Below are 22,551 nucleotides of genomic sequence, written 5' to 3'. Positions count from 1 at the left end.
GTCTCGTAAAAATAAAAAAATCTAATTCCCATGAGAAGCATTTGGGAGCCCTCTACAGTATCACGAGAATAGCACCCCCTCACAGAGTACAGGTAGTTTTAATGCTTAAGAGCAACATTCCCTATACCTCTGCTCTTAAAAAAGGGTTCTCTGTGAAAGAACTACAGTCCATTTTTATAGCATCCAGAGTAAGTTTTCCACCCAAAAAACCTGAATTTCTTCGAAAAGAAGTTATAGGGAAAATAGGCAATGAACTGAGTTCAGATCCAAAGCTGTCTTCCTCAGAAGTCATAATGGCAGGTGTGGTGGTTGGCAGGTAATCTACTGTGGCATTCTCGAGTGGATTAACTAAGCACTCAGAAAATATTTGGCTTTCATTTGGATCTTCAGGTAGAAGTTTTTTGTACAAAGATGGCAACTGATAGTTCCCAGTACTATCTGTTATATTGGTAGTCAAAGAATTGCAGTTGTTAGTTCTCATAGATAGTGCTTCTGTCTTGGTATTTTTGTATATGTGCCCATCCATAAAAGCAAAGCCATGTCTTTCAATTAAGACTTCCTTTATTTGTAGAGTTTCAGGGTCTTCAGATCTGACTGGCTGGCTTAAAAACTCTGTAGAATTGGACCTCGATTCATCCTTAATCAAGAGAAATGAGAGAAAATGTTGAGTTTGATAATAATAAAATATACCTCTCTTTGTTTAAAAGCAAACATTTTTGCACAAATGTCACATTTGTATAACTGCTCGGCACAATTGACATTCGTAAATTCTTGTATAAAGTGGGGGTTTTCATCACAATGTTTAACAGATTCTGAGGTTCATATGAGAATGTCACATCAATAAATTTGGCATGTGTTTTTCATCTGAAAAAATATACTTTCGATCAGAGGAAATCTTAGAAAACTGAAGTTAAAGTATTTATATTTACACTTTTTTAAGTATCTCAAATTTAAGGAAGATCTTTTTCTATTCAGAGAGAAAAGTCAATCAGCTGAATTGGAGTCATCAAGTAGGTTGGTCTACCTTTGTAGATGTGAATTCTTTTGCCCACGTAGAGTTGGCTGGATCTGGATACCAACCAAATACCAGAGCAGAAAAGGGAGAGAAAATCCTAGTGGAAAAAAATAAAATAACACAATGCAGCCGTTAGTTTTAAGTGATGATAATGCCACAATTGTGGGGTGTGAAAATATCTATAAATTATTAAACTAGGCAAAGCTGTTGTATATGAGACTCTTCCGGCATGAGTACAATGCATATAGTCTTCAACTTGTGAACACAATTGAGCCCAAAATTTGTGTTGCTAAGTGAGAAATTTGGAGTTTTGCCTCCATTTTATGACTTTTCTTGCCACATTTGTTAAGTAAATTACTGCAGTTGATAAGTTAGTAACATGGTTGTTAAGTGAATCTGGCTTCCCTATTGACTTAGCTTGCCAGTAGGTTGCAAGAAGGGATCACATGACCTTGCAAAAGGACAGTGCAACCGTCATAAACATGAACTGATTGTCAAGCACCTGAATATAAATCACATGACCACGGGGATGCTGCAACAGCTCCAAGGTGAAAAAATGGTCATAAGTCACTTTTTTTCAGTGTCATCATCACTAAGTGAGCTATTCGAGGACCACCTGTATGTTTGCTTGCAAGATGAGGTTTATGCCCTATAAATTGTGAAGGTCTGATGTGATCTGCTTAAGGTAGCAGATTTGGGTTATTGTAAAAGTGCAGAAAGCTGCCAATTATTATTCCTATAAGGAATTTGTTATTTGACTTTTCTGTCTTGTTAAAGTGGGAACCAGTTTCAAAGCCAGCTTGGTCTAGTGGCTTAAGGCAACATTCCCCAACTTTTCTGGCTCCGCGGATCAGCAAGGAGGAAAAAATGGTTTAGTGTGCACAACTTAATCTTGCGCATGCGCAAATGGAGCTTTGTGCACTGCTGCTTTCATGGACCAGGGGTTTGGGGACCTTGATTTATGGCACTTGGCTAGAAAGCAGGAGACTGTGAGTTTTAGTCCTGCCTTAGGCATTAAAACAGGCTGGGTGACCTTGAGCCAGTCACTATTTCTCAGCCCAACTCATCTTACAGGGTTGTTATTGTGGGGAAAGTAGGGGGAAAAATGTATTCGGAATTATCCAAAGCATTTGAGGGCAGGACAGGAAGCAGTGGACCTTTATTTCCTGCTTTTTCAACCTCAGCTGCTGTGCAAGGCACAGCTGCAGTTAATAAAGCAGGAAAAAAGGGCTTTTTCAAAGGCTGCTTCTCTGCACACAGTGCTGCTCAGCTGTCCAGGCACCAAGCTGATGACGATTTACAGGCACGCGCGCAGCATGCAGGGAAGCACATCGTAAATCACCGAACCTCGCTAGTCACCGAACCAGTAGTTAACCCTGTCAGATCCCATCCCTGATGCAGGGTTGGATGCACATGCATATCTAAAGATAAGGAGCTGAAATGTATGGGTGCATTGGAACTCAACAAGGCAAAGTACAATTAAAGGCAGAGCACTGAGAAGAAGCATCATCATAAAGAATGAACATAGTGTTGAAGGAATGAGCTGAAGTAGATTGCTGCATGGCAGCTGCTGAAGCGACAGGGAGAGTGCAGGATTGCAGGAGGTGAGTCAGAAAGCCTCTGCGCCTGCGCAAAGTGTGTGTTTGGTGCACGCGCATGCACAAGTGTGTGTGCGTGCGCAAAGTGTGCCCAAGCCACGCCCACCAAACCAGTGGTAAAAATAGTTTGAAACGCACCACTGATCTGATGTTGTTGAGAAAGGCAAGGTGTTTGCTGTGGAGGAATTTAGGTTTTTATGGGTACACAAGCAGCCATTAATAGCCTCCCTGTCGGTATTAAGCTTTTAAAATTAAAGAAAAATCACCCTGCTTAACTTCACCCTACATGTCTCAACTCATTCTGGATATTTTTACAATCAAGGGAATGCTTTCCCTTGTGAATTATCCTATTTAATTCCATTTTTATTGTATTCTAATTTTATGTCACTCTATATCTAACAAACACTAATCTAAAGAAAGCCAGTTTGGTGTATTGGTTAAGGCATCAAGCCACAAACCAGGAGACTGTGAGTTCTAGTCCTGCCTTAGGTCCAAAACTGTCAGGTGACCTAGTCAGTTTTCCTCAGCTTTGGGAAGGAGACAATGAAGACAAAGAAATTTTTGAAAAATCTTGCCAAGAAAACTGAATGCACCTGTCCAGGCAGTCTCTGAGAATTAGACATGATTAAACATTAAAAAAAAAATCAAATACAAAAAAAATAGGATCACTTACTTTTGCCGAACAGCTGGTATATAGCATAAGAAGACAGAAAGTCCAATAATAAGGAAATTGGCTACAATTGGAACCCAGTGAGAAGCATGTATAAATCCACCTGCTATATTAAGACAAAAGTACAGGTATTAAAACATTACAATTTAGAATCTAAGACTTAGATCAGGGGTGTCCAACCTTGGCAACTTTAAGACTTGTGGACTTCAACTCCCAGAATTCCTCAGCCAGCTTTGCTGGCTGAGGAATTCTGGGAGTTGAAGTCCACAAGTCTTAAAGTTGCCAAGGTTGGACACCCCTGGCTTAGATTAACCAGAATTTAGAAACTTATTTCTTTTGGAAGACATTTATTTAATTTATTTAGTCTCCTACAACTTGTTTGGATGAGATCCATGACACATTACTCTGTAAGACACATGTTACTACAGGTAGCTTCAACTTATGCCTGATTGTTTAATGACCATTCAAAATCACAGGGCTCAGAACAGATGGTTTATAGCCCATAAAGCACTTTTGTTCATCCTAAAAAATGTCATACCACATCATTACCCCCTATGGTCACATGACATTTTGGATGCTTGGTAACTGGCTCTCCTTTATGACCAGTTGTCCCATGACCACAATTTGTAAAGTTTTTTTTTGCTGGTTTCTGGTTAAACCACCCCACCCATTTGAAAGAATGGGTTCACGCTTATGATTGTGCCATTCACTTAATGACTGCTGAAAAATGGTCATAAAACCAGAAACTGATCACATGGGTGCCTCAACTTATAGTCATAATAACTGGTCCCAACTGTGGTTGTTTGTGGAAGATTACCTGTTTATTAAAGCAACCATCCTGGATTCTTTCCTATATAGCATGGGTGTCAAACTTGCAGCGTCATGTTGCCATCACGTGATGTTTCACAGTATTTTTCCCCCTTCCCAAAGCTGGGATGGGCGTGGCCTGCACATGATGCAATCCGGCTTGCGGCCTGCCAGTTTGACACCCCTGCTATATAGTAATCCCAACTTTCCAATTGGAGAAGATAACAACTTTCGCAGCTTATTATCTAAAAATCAAACCGTTTCACCTAACGTTTTTGCATGAAAAAGATAAACCTCAGCCATTATACTCCTAATGGTGACATATTACAATTACTTTTTATGTAGATCAGCTCTTCGTTCCCTTTCGGGCTTTCTCCAGCATTCGTAGAAGCCGTCATCCAAATAACATAGGAACCACCAGCCTCTATGTTTTTTATATAAAAGGGCTGTGGGGCTGGTTTAGAGATCTCTGGAAAAATTAAAAGGTGAAAGCATAATTGTTTCATAGCATAAGCTCTTATCAAATCAAGCTGTATATCTTTGCCTTTCGGATTTAAGGCAGCGTCCATTTCTTTGGGCACACAGGAATGCATCCAGTTTTGGTCACCACACTATAAAAAGATGTTGAGGCTCTAGAAAAAGTGCAGAGAAGAACAACCAAGATGTTTAGGGAACTGGAGGCTAAAACATAAAATGAACGGTTGCAAGTGCTCGGCATGGCTAGTCTAGTGAAGAGAAGGACCAGGGGAGACATGGTAGCAGGGTTCCCATATTTGAGGGGCTGCCACAGAGAGGAAGGGGTCAAACTATTTTCTAAAGCTCCTGTAGGCCAGACAAGGAATAATGGATGGAAACTGAAGAAGGAGAGATTTAACCTGGAAATAAGGAGAAACTTTCTGACAGTGAGAACAATCAACCAATGGAACAGCTTGCCCTCGGAAGTTGTGGGAGCGCCATCACTTGAGACTTTCAAGAAGAGATTGGACTCCCATCTGTCAGAAATGGTGTAGGGTCTCCTGCTTGGGCAGGGGGTTGGACTAGATGACCTACAAGGTCCCTTCCAATCCTGATTATCTGTTATCTGTTATCTGAATACCTTTAATTACTGACTGAAAGCTATTGATAGAAGAGAATATTTATAGCTCAGGGTTGAACTGGTGCCCTCTGAGCTTGGTAGGCTTTCTTGTAGGCGTTGCATTACCCAACGAGGTAACATCAGCAGTGCTGGAAGGAACTGGACTTTGCTCTCTTTTTCTACCAGTAGCTTGCCATGTCAGTGTTGGTAGGAGCGGTCTTGGTTGTTCCTTGATTAGGCCAGTGTTTACTGTTAGTTTATTTGTGTTGCTACTTTATTGACTGAAAGTTGCCCACCCCTCATGTTTAGTACTCTACGCATTTTGCACTTTAAGAGTTAAAGTTATTAATTTTTATAAGGTACCTACCGTGGACATCTGGGGGTACAGAAGAGAATTGTTTCTGCAAATAAATCTTATAATTAATGATACACCCCATCCTCTGATGTTCTGGAACGTCTCTCCAGGAGACCAAAATGCTCCCATCTTCCATAGTTACATTCACAATCTGAGGTCCCGTTAATGGAGCTACAAAGGAAATCTTTGTGAAAAAGTTGATCATCTTAGATCAGAGTTCCCCAACATTTCTGGCTTTGCAGGCTGGGAGGCGGGGGTGGGGGGAGGAGAGAGGGGATGGTTCCGTGTGAGTGGCTGGCAAGCACGCACATGCACTTGCAACTCCATTTGCATGAGTGGCATGAACGTGTGCCTCTGTCACTCACTTAAATGAAGAATGTGAGGATGCGCTTGCCGACTGTTTCCACGGTCCGGTTGCAAACCCTTCATGACCCACTAGTGGACCATGGCCCACAGGTTGGGGACCCCTGTCTTAGATGATCTCAGGCCTTAAACCAGATATTTAAACCAGATATTTTTACCTTTTGCTGAGGTATTTTCTGTGGTCGTAGCTGCTTTTCCTGCTCTGTCCTGATAGAGTGCAAACACACTGATGTGGTAGCATATGTTGGGCTTTAAATTCTCTGGAAATTAGAAAGTTCTCTTTCAGGCATAGCCAGGGGTGGGATTCAAATTTCTTAACAACCGGTTCTGTGGGCGTGGCCTAATTTGTGGGTGTGGCTCGGTGGTCATGTGACTGGGTAGGTGTGGTTTGCTGACTGTGTGGCTTGATAGGCACGTGACTAGGTAGGCATGGCTTGTATGTAAATATTGTAAATATTTAATTTTTTATTTAAAAAAAGAGCAACTTTTACCCAAAATCAGGCAAAGCAGGCAGGCAGATTGAGTTGCTCACAGAATCACACATTCACTAAGAGATCTATCTTTCTGCAATCTGCTACCTGAGTCTGCACTGAAAAATAGAAGCTTCCGTCCTAAGGAAGGTTCAGCTCTGCTTTTAGATTAGCTAGAAAGCAAGAAATCCAATGAGTTCCTGCTTTCTAGCTACACTAAATCTCCCAGCACAGCAGAACAGTTGATGGTTGGGGGAAAAAAAGAAAAATAGCAATTTAGCAGGTAAGTTTGATGGCACGCATGCCAGGTAAGGAATGAGTGGGTGGGGAAGGGCGGGGAGGGGCCAGCCAGTGGTGCAATTTGCCAGTTCTCCGAACTGGGCAGAATCATAACAACCAGTTCTATAGAACTGGTCCAACCAGGTAGAATCCCACCCCTGGGCATAGCTGACTGCAGTGTTTTGCAATTTTAAGAGGAGAGTGGTTTTCTTTTTTTCAATGCGATGTTTGCAAATCATCAATTGGTTGGTATAGAGTAGACATAGAGTCACCCTAAATTCTAGATTTAGATAGCCATATCTAATGGTGCTGCTGGAAGCTAACAAATTCTATTTTTTTCCCTTAGTTCGTTTCCACCCCTCAACTTTGGTAGCTTTAAGCTGTGCGGACTTCAACTTCCATAATTTCCCAGTCATTGCTTCTTGGTCCCCTATCCTAAAGACAGGGGTGGGATTCTACCAGTTCGCACCTATTCGCTAGAACTGGTTGTTAACATTCTGGTGTTGCTTACAGAAACTGCCTCTCCGTTAACCCTTATTACATTCTTGGCAGGACTAGACTTCCTGTCTCAGGAACGTCTCTGGAGTTTTCCCCCCCTCCTTTGCTGGTACTTTGCTTGTGTGGAGTGACCATTCAAAGTTACAATGGCACTGAAAAAAGTGACTTATGACCGTTTTTCACACTTACGACTGTTGCAGCATCCCCACAGTCATGAGGGGCCAGGCGAGGAGATGCATGACTCGATGTGGGTGATATTGAGTTGGCCACACCCAGCCAGTCACATGACCACCAAGCCACGCCCACCAACTAAGCCACACACACAGAACTGGTTGTTTAAAAAATTGAATCCCACCCCTGCCTAAAGACCACATGTTTAGGTACATTTTCTACATCTCAGATAAATTTAGGAAACATTTGGACTTGAGGGATAAAAGCGTATGCAGACTTGCTTCTGCTGGATTGATTATCAATAAGAAAATGCTATTTTGTTCATTAACAAAACTAAGCTCCTTTTTTTCTGAAGTTTGCAGAATGAAATTATATGATCAAACAGAAGCAACATGCATTCTTGTAAAATTATCCATCTGTAGACCAAAAGCCTTGGGAAAAGACTTTAGGACAGAGGTTGTAAATGCATCATTAAGTATGAAAAACAGTCATAAGTCTGTTTTTCACTGCTGTTGTAACTTCAGACAGTCAGTAAATGAATGATTGTAAATTGAGGATTGCCTGTAATCCATTCCAGCATATCATCTATTACATTGGGTCGGGTAAGGTTGTGCAACGCTGAACAGAGACTTAAATGTATGAATGCTTAAAAGCAGCACTCGTTTGCAATCGCCTGTCTAAACTTTCTCGTTAACAATATGTTTTCCTGCGATATGGGCTTACCTTTGATCACTGTGCAATTAGAAACAGGAATTTTAAACCATGTCGGGGAGGGGTTCCTGTGATAGTCTTGAGGGATCTCTACCCATTCAACTATGTATCCATTGATGGAAGAGGAAGGTGCTGAAGGTTCTTCCCATTTAACAATTATTCTCTCATTGTCCATGGATGTGGCGGAGACCCGGTTAGGTGGTAGCAGTTCTTTGAAGAGAAAAGAAACCCAATAGTTGTATTCAGCTCAACCGGAATGCAACTTCATCAGCCCTGGAGACATTTAAATTTAGAAATGGAAATAACACTCATAGAGATGTTAGTAAGATGGAATAAGATTTGGAACTCCACAATGGAACTATAAGTCATCAGTGATCTGTAACATTGAACTAAAGCAAGGGTCTTCAAACTTGGTAAGTTTAAGACTTGTGAACTTCAACTCCAAGAATTCCTGAGCTAACATGACTGGAAGAGGAATTCTGGGAGCTGAAGTCCACAAGTCTTAAAGCTGTCAAGTTTGAAGACCCCTGAACTAAAGTCATGCGACAAAAAAAAATCATTAATAGGTAATGCAAAAGAAAATTAAACTGAATAACCTTTATCTGTTGAGTTGGTACTATTGTATTACGTTATATGGTGAAGGAATCAAATTCATATTATTTATGGATCGAAGCAAAATCCATCCCTGGAATTCTTTCTGTGGCCAATAACGGAGGCCAATAACTAATATTCAATTAACTTAATGAGAAAAAAAAATGTACCTTACCTGAAATTCCCAATTTTGTGGTTATGTAGACAGACGGGGAGATTCCCCGTGAATTCTTCGAATTAAGTGTTATGTTATAATCTGCCTTAAGAGAGATGTGCGAGAAAACAGTGTGGGTGGTCACACTCATTTCTGCAGTTCTAGGTGGCATTTGGTTGAGGTTTAGAAATATCACTTGATAATGGAAGTTTCGGCTTATTGTTCCTGATACATTTACTGACTGTAAAAAAAAAGAGAACATTTTAGTGTGTTCTGCCATGCCCCAATACAGGACAATGGGACTAGAACCCGAGAGACATTGGGTTCAAAATTCACTCTGTCATGAAGATGTATCCTTCTCTGATTGATTTTTCTCTATGGCTGGCCAAAGAGGGGCTAAGGTAGAGAAGGGGACGAGTCTTCTGTAGCTTTCTAGCAGAGATGAAGAAGGTACTTTTTGACCCCATCTGTCAATTTGCACAGGAAAATGCAGCATTGATGGCTGCATTCTTTCACAACTATATTCTGAATTGCAGATACCTCCTTTTCCAAATCAGAATAAGATATGTACAGAAATGTTTACCTTCCAGAAGAGAGTGATGTTCTGCATTTTTGAAACGGTCTCCTTCTTTAAATACCAGACATCAACAGGTTCAAACGGCACTGGGAACCAAGAAAAATGGCCTTAGAATGTAATGTTTCTATCAATTTGGGAGCCAACTTTGCCAAGTGTTGGGCAGCTGGCAGGAAACAAATGGAAGAATGCCATGGATACTTGGCAATCAAGGGTTTACTCCTTCTAACAAAAGAAGTAATGATTTAGCTTTACCAACTAAGAAATTTCCCCAAAGTTACCAAAACTCAGATCATAGATAGAAATTCTTCGAAGTATGAGGTCAGCGGGTCTTCATCATTGATAGTACCTTTAAAAAGGGAGGGGCTAGGACAGTGGTGGCTAACCTTTTTGGGCTGCTGTGCTAAAAATTGCGCTCACGCTCGCGCATGCTCGCATGCCAGCACCCAGAAGGCAATGTGCATGGGCCTCACTCCCCCGCACATGCACACATGATTCCCCCCACCGCCACCCCCTTACCTGCACTGGGCCCGTTTTGTCACTTCCGATGTTTCCGGAAATACAGAAAGTGACGAAACAGGCCTGTTTTTTGGCCTCCAAAGGTTGCAGAGGCTTTCCTTGAGCCTCTGGGAGGCCGGAAAAGGCCTCAAACGGGATGAAAATCAGCTGGGAGGCATGCGCATGCGCAGTGAGGTAAATTTGGCTGGAGCTCACGTGCCCCACAAATGGCTCTGCGTGCCACCTGTGGCATGCCTGCCATGGGTTCACCATCACGGGGCTGGGAGATATCAACATCCCCTGCCACACAATTTATTTTCTATTTTTTCCAGATATCTGCAGGTAGTCCTCAACTAACAAGTTTGTTTAATGACCATATGAAGTTACAACAGCATTGAGGGGAAAGGGATTTATGACCGTTTTTCACACTTACGACCGTTGCAGCATCCTCATGGCCAAGTGATCAAAATTCAGATGTTTGGCAACTGATTCATATTTATGACAGTTATAGTGTCCCAGGTTCTTGTGATCACCTTTTGCAACCTTTGTTTCAAGCTAGGTCAATGGAGGAGCCAGATTCACTTAACAACTGTGTTACTAACTTAACTGCAGTGATTCACTGAACAACTGTGGTAAGAAAGGTCATAACATGGGGGCAAAGCTCACTTAACAGATGTCTCATTTAGCAACAGTAATTTTGGTTTGTGGTTGTAAGTCGAAGACTACTTGTATATTTATATCCCATCTGCAATAAGGGATACAGATAATCCTTGACTTACAACCACAATTGAACCCAGAATGTATGTTGCTAAGTGAGACATTTGTTAAGTGAGTTTTGCCCCATTTTATAACCTTTCTTGCCACAGTTGTTAAGTGAATCACTGCAGTTGATAAGTTAGTAACGCAGTTGTTAAGTGAATCTGGCTTCCCCATTGACTTTATGTTGTGGTTAGCCGGCAGCAGGTGTGGACAACAAAGGAGAGCGAGGACTCAGATGAGGGGCTAGGACCATTGGGGAGTGGACTGCTGCCTTCAGAGATTGTGGGGGATGGCAGCAGCGATGAGCAGGTTCCCGAGGAGCCTGTGCCAAGTACCCGTGCGTGCAGGGTTGCTCATAGGAAACAGCAGCTACAACAGCACGGGCAACTTGGGAGTAAGGCTGCAAGGCAATGGCCCCTCCTTCAAGAAGATAACAGGCAGCTGTGCAGCGAACATACTTTGTAGGAAGCAAATACGTTTTGAAACTCAGCTTTGTGGGCATTACAGTTGGTATTTGAAGACTTTTGTGTTGTAAACTGTTTCGTATCTGTTGTTTTTTGGCAGCCTTGCAAAAACTTGGCAAGGTTCTTTCTTGTCGGAGCTAATTAGTTAGAAGCAGCCTTTTATCTGTGAAGAAACAGGATTCGTAAATGAAACATTAAAAGGTTGTGCTGCTGCCTTTGTCTTGTGTTTGTTCTCTTGGAAGCAGGTTTGGTTCAGAACACTTTGCTTGTCAGAAGGTTGCAATAGGTGATCATATGACCCCCAGGACACGGCAGCAGTCGTAACTATGAACCAGTTGCCAAGCGCCTGAATTTTGATCACATGAGCCTGAGGATGCTACAAAGATCATAAGTGTGAAAAGCAGTCATAAGTCACTATTTTCAGTGCCGTTGTAATTTTGAATGGTTGCTGAATAAACTGTTGTAAATTGAGGACTACCTGTAATTGATCTTAGGTAGTCTCAGTCTCAGCTTAGGGTTAGAGAAGGAGCCATGCTGGATGAGACGCTGAAGTTGGTGCCATTCTAGCTAAACCATAAGCAGCATATATTTTTATACATATAAGCAAAGTTTCAACTTAAGCATTATCTTCATCTCCAAATATATCATTGAAGCCCAATAGGTCTCAGATTTAAAAAATGAGTGATCGCCAGGGTTTTGGCTGGAAATGTGTTTATTTGCCAATAAACAGAGACTTAAGATTAATTTGGAGGGATAGAAAATACCCACAAATGACTAGAGAGAATGGAGCAAAGTAACCGTCCTTATTTGTCCTAGAAAATGGAATTTGACTGCTATCGATCCCCACCATTTTGTGAATGAGCAAGTGCTTGTGGCAGCCATTTTGTGAGAGTGCTTGAGCATAGACTTCCCTCCCTCACTTAGTTTTTTAGGACATAAAAATATTTTTTTTCATTTCTCCCTAAGTTCCTGTGACATTATAGCCTGGCCTGAATTAATTATCCATGACTTATTTTTATATCAGACGTGTGGAGTTATTATTTTACTACCTGCTTCTGTTAGAAATGCTGGGCTCCAGTCGCTCCATAAACCCCTTTCCAGAAGAAGCCTGCAGGAAACTTGGAATTCGTATTTTATCTTTGGCTGCAGGTCATGAAGATCGTATCTTATAGCATTTAGATTTTCAAGCTAGCATGAAAAAAAGATGAAAGCACGCAGACACAACTTAATAAAAGCTGTCTTTCTCTGGTAATTGCAATTCCTCTGAGACACAAAAAAGCCCTATTTACACTCAACAGAACCCTGCAACAATCCTGTAAATGGTATAAGATGCCCCAGTTGGGCACTGCAGGAGAGACACAGGCTCTTCTAAATTAAATGCCAGACCTGGCATAAGCTTTCACATTTGTTCCTAATTACATGCTGGGACCAAAGCTTCGTTATTTTGTGAAAACAAATCTCCATCTTGTTTCTCCTCTGTACAGACGTGTGAGCCTGCTTTAAAGTTGTCTGTCACTAATGAACATTATCTATTAGGACCTCACTTATGAGACAAGGCAGAATTGCAAAACTATTTTTATCATTAGTTGGATTCAGACATTGCACTATATCAGTGGTGGCTAACCTTTTTGGGCTCCTGTGCCAAAAATTACGCTCGCGTGCCAGCACCCAGAAGGCAATGCACACGCCCCCCCTGCCCCCTGCGCATGCGCACATGATCCCCCCCACGCCACCCCCTTACCTGCATTGCGTGCCTCCCAGCTGATTTTCAGCCTCCCAGCGGCTCGAGGAAAGCCTCTGCAGCCTTTGGAGGCCGAAAAATGGGCCCGTTTTGTCACTTCCGGTATTTCCGGAAATACAGGAAGTGATGAAACAGGCTTGTTTTTCGGCCTCCAGAAGCTGCAGAGGCTTTCCTCAAGCCTCTGGGAGACCGTAAAAGGCTTCAAACGGGTCAAAAATCAGCTGGGAGGCATGCGCATATGCAGTGCAGGTCAGTTTGGCTGGGGCTCGCATGCCTGCACCAATGGCTCTGCATGCCACCTGTGGTACCCGTGCCATAGGTTCGCCATCACGGCACTATATCATGCCTTTCTTAACTGTCGTTATTTGAAGATGCCACATTGATTGGATCAACACATCATGCCAGCAGAGAGACATGGAAATTTTTGCAGCTTTGCTGGTGTTTTGGCTTCCAAGCACCATGAGGGGATGAGTCTAGCGATGCATTGATATCAGCAGTTGGACAGGCCTAATTTTTTTAAAAAATTTTTTTTCCAGGTTTGGGTGACTTTGTGGCTAGAGATGATTGCATTTTCCCTTGCAGCAGCTTAATGTATCTATTTTCGGGAATAGAATAGAATAGAATAGAATAGAATAGAATAGAATAGAATAGAATAGAATAGAATAAACAGAGTTGGAAGGGACCTTGGAGGTCTTCTAGTCCAACCCCTGCTTAGGCAGAAAACCCTATACCATTTCAGACAAATGGTTATCCAACCTCTTCTTTAAAACAACCAGTATTGGAGCATTCACAACTTCTGGAGGCAAGTTGTTCCACTGATTAATTGTTCTAAATGTCAGGAAACTACTTCTTAGTTCTAGGTTGCTTCTCTCCTTGATTAGTTTCTATCCATTGCTTATTGTCCTGCCCTCAGGTGCTTTGGAGAATAGCTGGACTCCCTCTTCTTTCCACCCTTATTTGAGTAGCGGGGGTAACCATACCATGTTTTGCCATCAAATTAGAAAGTATAATCTGGAAAGCTTCTGGAGACCAGAATATCAAGATTGGAACAAGTTTATAATATGCCTGAGAGTGTTGCTCATCTCTGTACTAATCTCCTTGTTTCTATATCCTGTACACAACTGCTCAATGAACAAAACATGTTAAGCCAAAACCCAACTATATTATAGCTTAGTAAGATGTATCCATTCACTCATGGTCAGTTGGAGAACCATTTGTTTTCTTTTGGTGCTGAGAAGCATTCTGGATGCTAAATGTTATCCATCTGTGCAAAGGAGTCAGAAGAGCAGATAGAGATCATGCTACTGATGTTGGTTAATAGGTATGCATTTGGAAGTATGTGTTAAATTAATGACAGGTTATGAATCCTGAATGAAAAATGAGATGAGTGCAGTATTAAACTCCCTGGCTGAGTAAGAACAAAAGGATGACTCAATATGTTACTATCAACCTTGCCTCTGGGGACATGATTTAGGTGGAAAGCACCAGAATAAAATCAACAATCTGCTCATATTACATCAGGATATATATTGCATAAAACATGCCATTGATTTCTTTTCTATTGGATGCTTACTATGTGACTGAAAACATTGACATTATATCTGTGTATCCCTAAGGCATCACATTAGTAATATAGAAAATAATGACTTACATAATCACAAAAACTAAAATATCCTTACTCTCTCTCTTTATTTGTACAGTTGCCCAAAGACTGTAATAAAGTAATTTCATTTCATTTCAACCTTCCTACCGTAATCCAGGAATTACTGTGGATTGGTTGGTATCTCACTCTAAAGCACTGTGTTTCTTGCTGATCTTGCCATAAGATGGTACAATTTTGGGGAGCAAAGGCATCACAGCTTACTGAGAGGTTCACAGGAGGGTGAGGCTTCACTGTGTTGTGATGATCAGTGATGCACCAACATGAACAAAAACACAACATTATTTTCTGGAAATAAAATTCTGAGCCATAATAATAACACCATAAGAATCCTCAAGACCAGACTATCTAATAATCCGATATCTTGTGACATGCAGTAACACGTTAGATGCTTCTGAGAAGGCCATAAGTGGGAGATGAGGACAATACAACCACCTACTTATCACCTTGAAAATTATATTCAGCTATTCACTTTCTATAATCATGGGAGGGTCACATATTCCCATTGCTTTTTATAATCGTTTATCTATTTTCATCTCTCTCTCTGTTACAACTTTACCGCTGGTTCTCAATTTACAAACATTCATTTAGCAACTGTTCAAAGTTACAACAGCACTGGAAAAAATAAGTGACTTACAACTGGATCTTGCACTTAATGGCCATCGCAGCATCCACCCAAGTCATATGATCAAAATTTGGGCGACTGACAACCAGCATGCATTTTACAATGGTTGCAGCATCCTGGGATCATGTGATCATCATTTGTGACCTTCCCAGATGGCTTCTGACAAGCAAACTCAAGGGGGGGGGAGCCAGATTCACTTAACGACCAGCTGATTCACTTAAACAACTGGAGTGATTTGCTTAACAACAGTGGCAAAAAAATGTTGTAAAATTGGGCATGACTCACTTAACATATCTTGCTTAGCAAGAACAGATATTCGGTTTCCAATTGTGGTCATTAAGTCAAGGGGTACCTTTACAACTTCGCAAACAATTCATACCTACTTGATATTGTTTGTTGTCAAGGGGCATGCATTTGGAAAGCTGAGTCCAAAAATTCCAAAAGTAGTCAGGTTGAAAAGCACATAGATTTATACTTTCTTGTTGTTTAAAGATCAGTAGCATAAACCTGACTTTCTAGTAGATTTATCCCACCCGAGGAACTCAAAATAAGACTCATGAAGGGATTTTCCCTTCATTTGATCCCGATTAACATTACCATGTAAGATAGGTTGGGCTAAGAGATAATGAATAAAACAATGTCATACAGAAAGCTGCATGTCCAGGAGGAGTTGAACTTAGATCCTTTCTGACTATTTAGCCCCTATATCACAATGGGCCTCCTGGGGTCTGTATTCTGTGTGCAACGCTTGCAGGCATTTCTACATCACTTTGGTTTAAACCAGCGGTCGCCAACCGGTGAGCCGCAGACCACTGGTGGGCCTTGAGAAAATTTTGGTGGGCCACAGAGAAATCTCACCCCCAGAGCACCCCCCAAAGCAATTAATCCAGGCTGCGCAGAAACACAAGGCTCCGCTGCCCACATGGCCCACGGGAACCCTCCCCGCCCACTCCAGCAAACTTGCCTGCTAAAATTGCTATTTTTCCTTTTTCCGACCATCATCTGTTCTGCTGTGCTGGGAGATTTAGATTAGATTAGGAAGCAGGAAATGGTTGGATTTCTTGCTTTCTAGCTAGTCTTTAGATCTTCGGCTCTGCTTCCCTTAGGACTGAAGGTTTGCTTGCAAGTAAATTCAGTGCAGACTCACAGCAAGCAAATTTGAGAGACTGAGCTAGCCGATGGCAGATAGATCACTGAATGGATTCTGTGAGCAACTCAATCTGCCTGCTTTGCCTGATTTTGGGTAAAAATTGCTTTTTTAATAAAAAATTCAATATTTACATACATGGAGTGTTGTGAGTTAATTTTATGAGTTTGCTTGCAAGCAAATTTTATATGACAGACTGAACTAGCCAATGGCAGATAGATAGATCTCTGAATGAATCTGTGATTCTGTGAGTAACTCAATCTGCCTGCCTGCTTTGCCTGATTTTGGGAAAAAGTTGCTCTTTTTTATAAAAAAATTCAATATTTATATAAATATTTATAATATTTACATACAAGTCATGCCCAACCAGTCACATGACCACCAAGCCACACCCAAAAATTAGGCCACGCCCACAGAACCGGTTAGTGGTCCCTGGGATCTAAAATTATGAGTTTGGTGGTTCCTGAGGTCCAAAAGATTGGTGACCCCTGGTTTAAACATCATCAAAAGGGCCACCTCCAAAGGCAATTTGCCAAGGATTGCAAAATACTATTTAGCAAAGGCAGCAAAAAGACTTTTGATACAAGAGTTGTTCGATTTAGTTGAGCTGACCGATTAATTAGAAATTGAATCATTACTCAAAACATTTTTTCCAATAATTTATCAGAGTTCCTGATAATTACCAATGTCTATTAATGTGAACTGTATTGGTTCAGATGAACTGCTCCCAAGTTTATTTGTGGCTTCGACCACAACTGTATAAGTAGTTTCAAAGTCCAGCTTTTTCCCGAGATGAACTATAGTGCTATTTTTTTCTCCCAAGACTGTTCTATTGGAGGTTTCATTTGTTATCCTGCAACAAAAAAAGAAACTGAGATGAACAGTGTGAATGATCTTCCTTCCTCCTCCCTCTCCCCCCTTCCCTTTCCCCTTCCCTTTTCCTTTCCCCTTCCACTTCCCACTCTCCTTCCTTCCATCCTTTCCTTCCTTCCTTCTTCCTTTCCTAGATTAATTTTATACCTATATAAAATTGTATGACAGTCACATAAATTATATTACCACCTAAATATTCAGTTCATAAATAAAGACTTGTTTTTTTTGAAGATGACTTGAATCCGACACTTTTTATTATAATATCCAGTTTAATCGTTTGCTCTAATATTTCAGTTAGTTTAATTTGGTTGATTTCAATTACCCTAATATTCAGTTTAGTCTTCCCAGTGATTACTCAAAACCTGTGCAATATTTTGAATTACCCTAATAATGGGAGCAAATCCTCAAAAAAGGCTTGCAGAGCAAACGTGGATTTCAGGGTATTTAAGCCCTAATGGCTGACAACCATGGCCAATATTTTGATCAAAGCTAGCTCAAATTCCACTCATTTCATCCCTGGTGGTGCATAAGAAAATGGAAACAAAGATGAAGTGATGAAGCAGAATTGGCCAGAGGTAAACTTAATTATAAAGGGAGACAGAACTTACCATAGTGTATAGGAAGTCAACAGATAGGTATAATATCCTTTATCCCAAGAACAAATGGTGGGTCCATATTTTCCATACTGGGCACATGATACATTTTTTGGTTGATCTGGTGCAACTTAAAAAAAGAAAAATAGTCAACAGCTGAGATGGAAAGAAATGACTCTCAGTTTGAATCTTTGTTCTTTATAAAAAAATTGTTGTGTAAGAGTTTGTGTTTGCATTTGAACTTTCCAGTATACAGTGAATCTGTGTATCAAAACCTCTTTGAAGAAAGGCCTGCCATGTGTCCAGTAATAATATTGTCATGCCCCTGGTGGAGACTGACTCTGAGGGAGAGAACAGCCGACAGGGAGTGGAAGTGTGGCTTGTAGGAATGCAAAGGTTGGCTGAGTAGTCAGAAGAGGACTCAGGCCCATCCCCTCTCCATCTTAGGACACGCAGGGAGGAACGGATAAGGGAGACACGTGGGGGAGGAGATGGCCTTGATCCTCTTCATGGGTTGCAGCTGTGACAACTGAATAAAAGGATGGACATGCGTATGGGCGAATGCTGGAAACAAGGCATGGAAATATCTCTAGTTTATGGTTCCTCTCTGAGTTTGGTGTCCTTCCCAGTGTGTGTTCTGTTCTTTGTGGACGTCCTCCAGCCCTTAACTTGCCTGGTTTGTGTTGTTTTTCCCCCTCCTTCTTGTAACTGCTTGTGTGGGAGTTTTTTTGTCTTCCATCAAGGATATTTGGAGCTTGGAAGCAAAGTGAAGGAATAAAAGGGGCTTCACCGGGTTTTTGTGACTCTGTTTATTTTGTATCCCCCCTCCCCGGTCATCAAGACCTTTATCTTATTTTCCCCATTAATTTGGAAGAGATAATATTGTCCAAAAAATAGCTTGGTTTTGTGGTAATTTTCTTATATGGATCTGATGAGGGGAAGTGGGTTCCTGGACATTGCAACAAAGCAGTGGTGGTAACTGCTGCTAAACATATATATGTTCATATATGACTCTTGTTCTTTTCACAGCAGCCCTATTTTTGCTAAATAATCCAACTAAAGTCAAACACTTTATAGCATAAATGTAGAAAAATGAAAATCTGTATCTTATTTTCCTAGGTGAAGCCTTGGTGGGAGTTACTAATCTCAAAAAGAAAATAGGAACCAGCAGTGAGATGAACAAGAGTTATTGAAAAAAAATCAGAGGAAGAGATAACAGCACATTCCTCTCTTCAAAATTGTGAGTGATTATAACATATAAGCATTTTTATGAGGCTTGGGCGAAGGCAATAATTATTTTTTTTATCCGATGGACATATTGAACAAAGCACCCATCTCACGAAAGGCAAAACATGCCTTTCCTCGGTTATTTCTATTATTCTAATATTAATTTTCTCCAATTAATTAATCCCACCTAAAGACTCTATCTCATTACATCTCATTGACTACATAAAACCCTACATTCAGAACAGAACAATGTTTTCAAAAGTAAACAACCCCCCTTCCCGTTTTCTTCTGTGCAGTTAACCAAAGTTTTAAAAAAGCTTCTTACTTCCAACAAAAACATAAATTCCGCATATGTTCAGTGGCCTCGGCTGTTTGCAACGGCATTCAAACATCTGCCTCCCAAAAGTATTCAATAGAACCTGGGTCCTGATTGAAGAATCTGGAGAGCTGCTGCTACTGATAATGGAGTGGTTTTGTGACAAGACAATGACACAATGCCTACGGTAGGAGCTCTTGTTTAGCCAGCAGGACAGATCCACCGTTGATTTTAATGACAGCTCTGTGCCATTTGCATGCATGTGTCCCCTGGAAAGCAGGATAGAATTCAACAAGGAGGACAGTTAAGGTGCAGGATTCTTTTTTTGTCTTCTTATTTTTCTCTTTTATGATTGTTGCATTTATTGGTTTTGCTTTTGGGAGATGCCTGGAGTTGGGTCTATATAAAATGGGAGCCATATAAATATTTTAATAAATGAATATTAACTTCTTGCAACAGAAATAAACTAGGTTTGGAACACCATATGTTTTGCCCTGTGCCAGTAAAAATACTTGTGTAGATTCCCCCAACATGGCAAAACAAACAGCTCGTAACATCTACAGAAGGAGTAAAAAAAGAAAAAATCACAACTGCAGCTGCAACTCTATAGTCAACAGCCCATGGCTCCCATTTATGGCCTTGGCTCCCATAAATGCTCACCTTTACTCTTATTCAAAATTTCTTGATCCTGGAGGCTACATTCAAAGTCTATCATTAGAGTAAAGTTGCTATATCATCTTTTCCAGCTGGTGTCCTCCCAAAAAATGTCTTTTAAAGTCTTTTTAAGGGCCCCAATTATTCTCTGGCCCCCAATTGAACAGCCCCTCTTATCAAATATAGTTTAGATTTTGAAACACCACACAGATACTTTAGGTCCCACCATCTGATTTCATGGGTTACCCATTTGGAGAACATAATATTGTTAGAAGCTGCAGGTAAAAGGCAGCAGACAGAAGGAAGGTAATATTCTGCTCTCAAGTTTCTCTGAATCATTTAAAGGCCCTTGTTGGGGTTTGGTGCCCATTGTGCTGAGTGACCTGTATCGATTGGGGATTACCGGAGTGAAATATATGGCACAAGGAGCACCTGATTGAAGAAAGCTGCTTCAAAGTTGAAGCCTTCTCTTTTTTAACCTTCTACAAAAATCAAATACCAATTTTCTCTCTACTTTTGTCTTGGCCGGTTAGCCGTTAAAATATTGTTGGACAAACTAAGGAATCTCTTATCATTGCCCTGCCACCTTCAGACTATCTCCTAGGCAACTTTCCAGTATTTTCTAAAGCACCTGTAGGCTAGACAAGGAATAATGGTTGTTCAAAGGAGAGATTTAACCTGGAAATAAGGAGAAACTTTGTGACAGTGAGAACAATCAACCAGTGGAACAGCTTGCCCTCGGAAGTTGTGGGAGCGCCATCACTTGAGACTTTCAAGAAGAGATTGGACTGCCATTTGTCAGAAATGGTGTAGGGTCTCCTGCTTGTGCGGGGGGTTGGACTAAATGACCTACAAGGTCCCTTCCAACTCTGATTATCTGTTATCTGTTTACGCAAGCAGTGAAAGAAGACAAAATAGTGAGTTCACTTGCCTATGAGCTGTCACTTCCTGGGTGTTCTCTTCTATAGCTACTGAAGGGAAATCACATGTGCTTCTCTGAAATGATTATACAGGTGAATAAGTTACACCATGAGATAGTGGGCTGTGGGCACTGAGAGAGAGAGATGGAGCTGTAGAGGAAGGAAGGGCTCTGCCAAACTCTAATGCTGTCATCTCTACCCATTCTTATCTCTGCTTCCTCCCACTTTTAACTTAGAAATAGATTTGGAGTTGATAGATCATTATATAGAGAGCTTTTAGGGAAAGGTTTTCATGTAAATGGTTTAGTTTGAATTTGGACTTGCCTGTATAATTCACGCTGTTGTATGTTGTGTACCAAAAATAGCAGAACCTTTGCGTGCCGCATCACAGCTTTTACATGTCACACAAGTAGGGCCTGTTGAATACCCCTCTAGAGGGTTTGCTAGAACACCCAAGCATTACCAGAAAGGAGATAGGACAAGCAGAGAAAAGAAAAAAGCAAAAAAGCAAAAGCATGTTTATAGGGCCTATCCTGATTCTTTACTAGACACAACTAGAGTACAAATCCTTGGAATGGAACAAGGTTTCAACTCTGAAAAAAAAATGCAAGAAGCTTATTTTTCCAATAGCCCTTTGTCAACAAAAGAGTGCGCATTTGCCTCAGTAGATGTCACAACCAACTATAGAACTATCATAAAAGGAATTCTGCAGGGTGGCTATTTTTAGTTAATAATTTCAGCCACCTTAAAAACCTAATGGGCAGGAAGATTATATATATATATATATATATATTAGATTTTTAAAAATTGTTTCTATTGTTTCAAAACATTTTATAGTTTTAACTGTAGCGTATCTTTTGAATTATAAGCTGCCCAGAGACATTGATTGAGATGGACAGCTGTAGAAATTGAATAAATAAAAATAAAATGAAATTTTTATTATTATTTTCTTTTCAAGAAAAAAAATGCTACTCAACCATTGACTCTTGCATTCTTCTGATAGCAAACCCTTTACTCCTAGAATGAAAAAAACACAAAGATGTTTCATAATAAACAATTTCAAAACCTAAGTAATTATAAAAGTAAAGAAGTGTTGTTTATAAAGATTTCATTTACAAGAGGAAATTATGGGATTTGCTGACTTGTTTGGCAGCATTGGAAGCTTAATGAATTTTTTTCAAAGTTGAATAGACTATGGATTTAGACCTCCCATAGTCAAGAAATGAAGGTGCAGATACTCTTCACACAAACATAGATCTTTCTCCAAATTTGCTGTTCAGACTTTTTAGTAACTCTACTGCTGATTGTACATTGTCTACTTCAAATCTACATTACCCATTGTTTGTATCCCCAAGTTCTAATCCCAGGCATTTCTTTATTTAAAGTAATGAGGATATGGTCAGTACCTCTATAGCTTGGATGGAGCCATTTGTTCATATATGACCCTTCCCACTTGGCAGAAGACTTGTGATGTTTTATGATAGGATAGGAATATTTTTCCTCCTGTGACTCTTCTAGATTATTGGCCTTACTGAAGATAGGTAGGCTAAAAAAGTCCCGGATTTCCAGAATTCACTCACCTGCTCCCAAGAATACTAAAAAACACATTTTTAAAGGTAAGCTTCTTAGGTCGATCATCTTGATATTTTCTGCTGAATTTTTACTCCTGCTTTTTTTTTCAGTAGTCAGAAAACAATCCTTTAAGGAGGAAGACACTTTCGTATTTTTAGCGCAGGACTGAAA

The 22,551-nt window shown here is 40.6% G+C and overlaps 1 protein-coding gene across 2 annotated transcripts; it reads right to left on the bottom strand.

Moving 5' to 3' along the window:
- On the bottom strand, positions 1 to 22,551 carry IL12RB2 (interleukin 12 receptor subunit beta 2). Of its 2 annotated transcripts, XM_087960448.1 has the most exons (16): positions 22,389 to 22,551; positions 21,786 to 21,825; positions 19,244 to 19,503; positions 17,707 to 17,821; positions 16,909 to 17,078; positions 14,544 to 14,686; positions 12,102 to 12,240; positions 9,341 to 9,420; positions 8,779 to 8,998; positions 8,025 to 8,222; positions 6,042 to 6,143; positions 5,533 to 5,691; positions 4,425 to 4,559; positions 3,287 to 3,389; positions 1,025 to 1,112; positions 1 to 637 (listed from the first exon to the last, which is right to left on the bottom strand). In XM_087960448.1, exons 1-16 carry the CDS (start codon positions 22,444 to 22,446, stop codon positions 122 to 124), a joined length of 2,526 nt encoding a protein of 841 aa, XP_087816574.1. In that variant the 5' UTR covers positions 22,447 to 22,551; the 3' UTR covers positions 1 to 121. The 2 variants fall into 2 exon arrangements, with proteins under 2 accessions (XP_087816574.1, XP_087816573.1); XM_087960447.1 differs by lacking the exon at positions 21,786 to 21,825 and having other exon boundaries at positions 22,389 to 22,514.

The sequence above is a fragment of the Notechis scutatus genome, chromosome 3, assembly GCF_049901735.1.
Source record: "Notechis scutatus isolate UNSWTSFEM ecotype Mainland chromosome 3, rNotScu1.2, whole genome shotgun sequence".
Taxonomy (NCBI): Eukaryota; Metazoa; Chordata; class Lepidosauria; order Squamata; family Elapidae; genus Notechis; species Notechis scutatus.
Note: the sequence above shows the minus strand (reverse complement) of the source record. Positions and strands in the feature narration are given on the sequence as shown.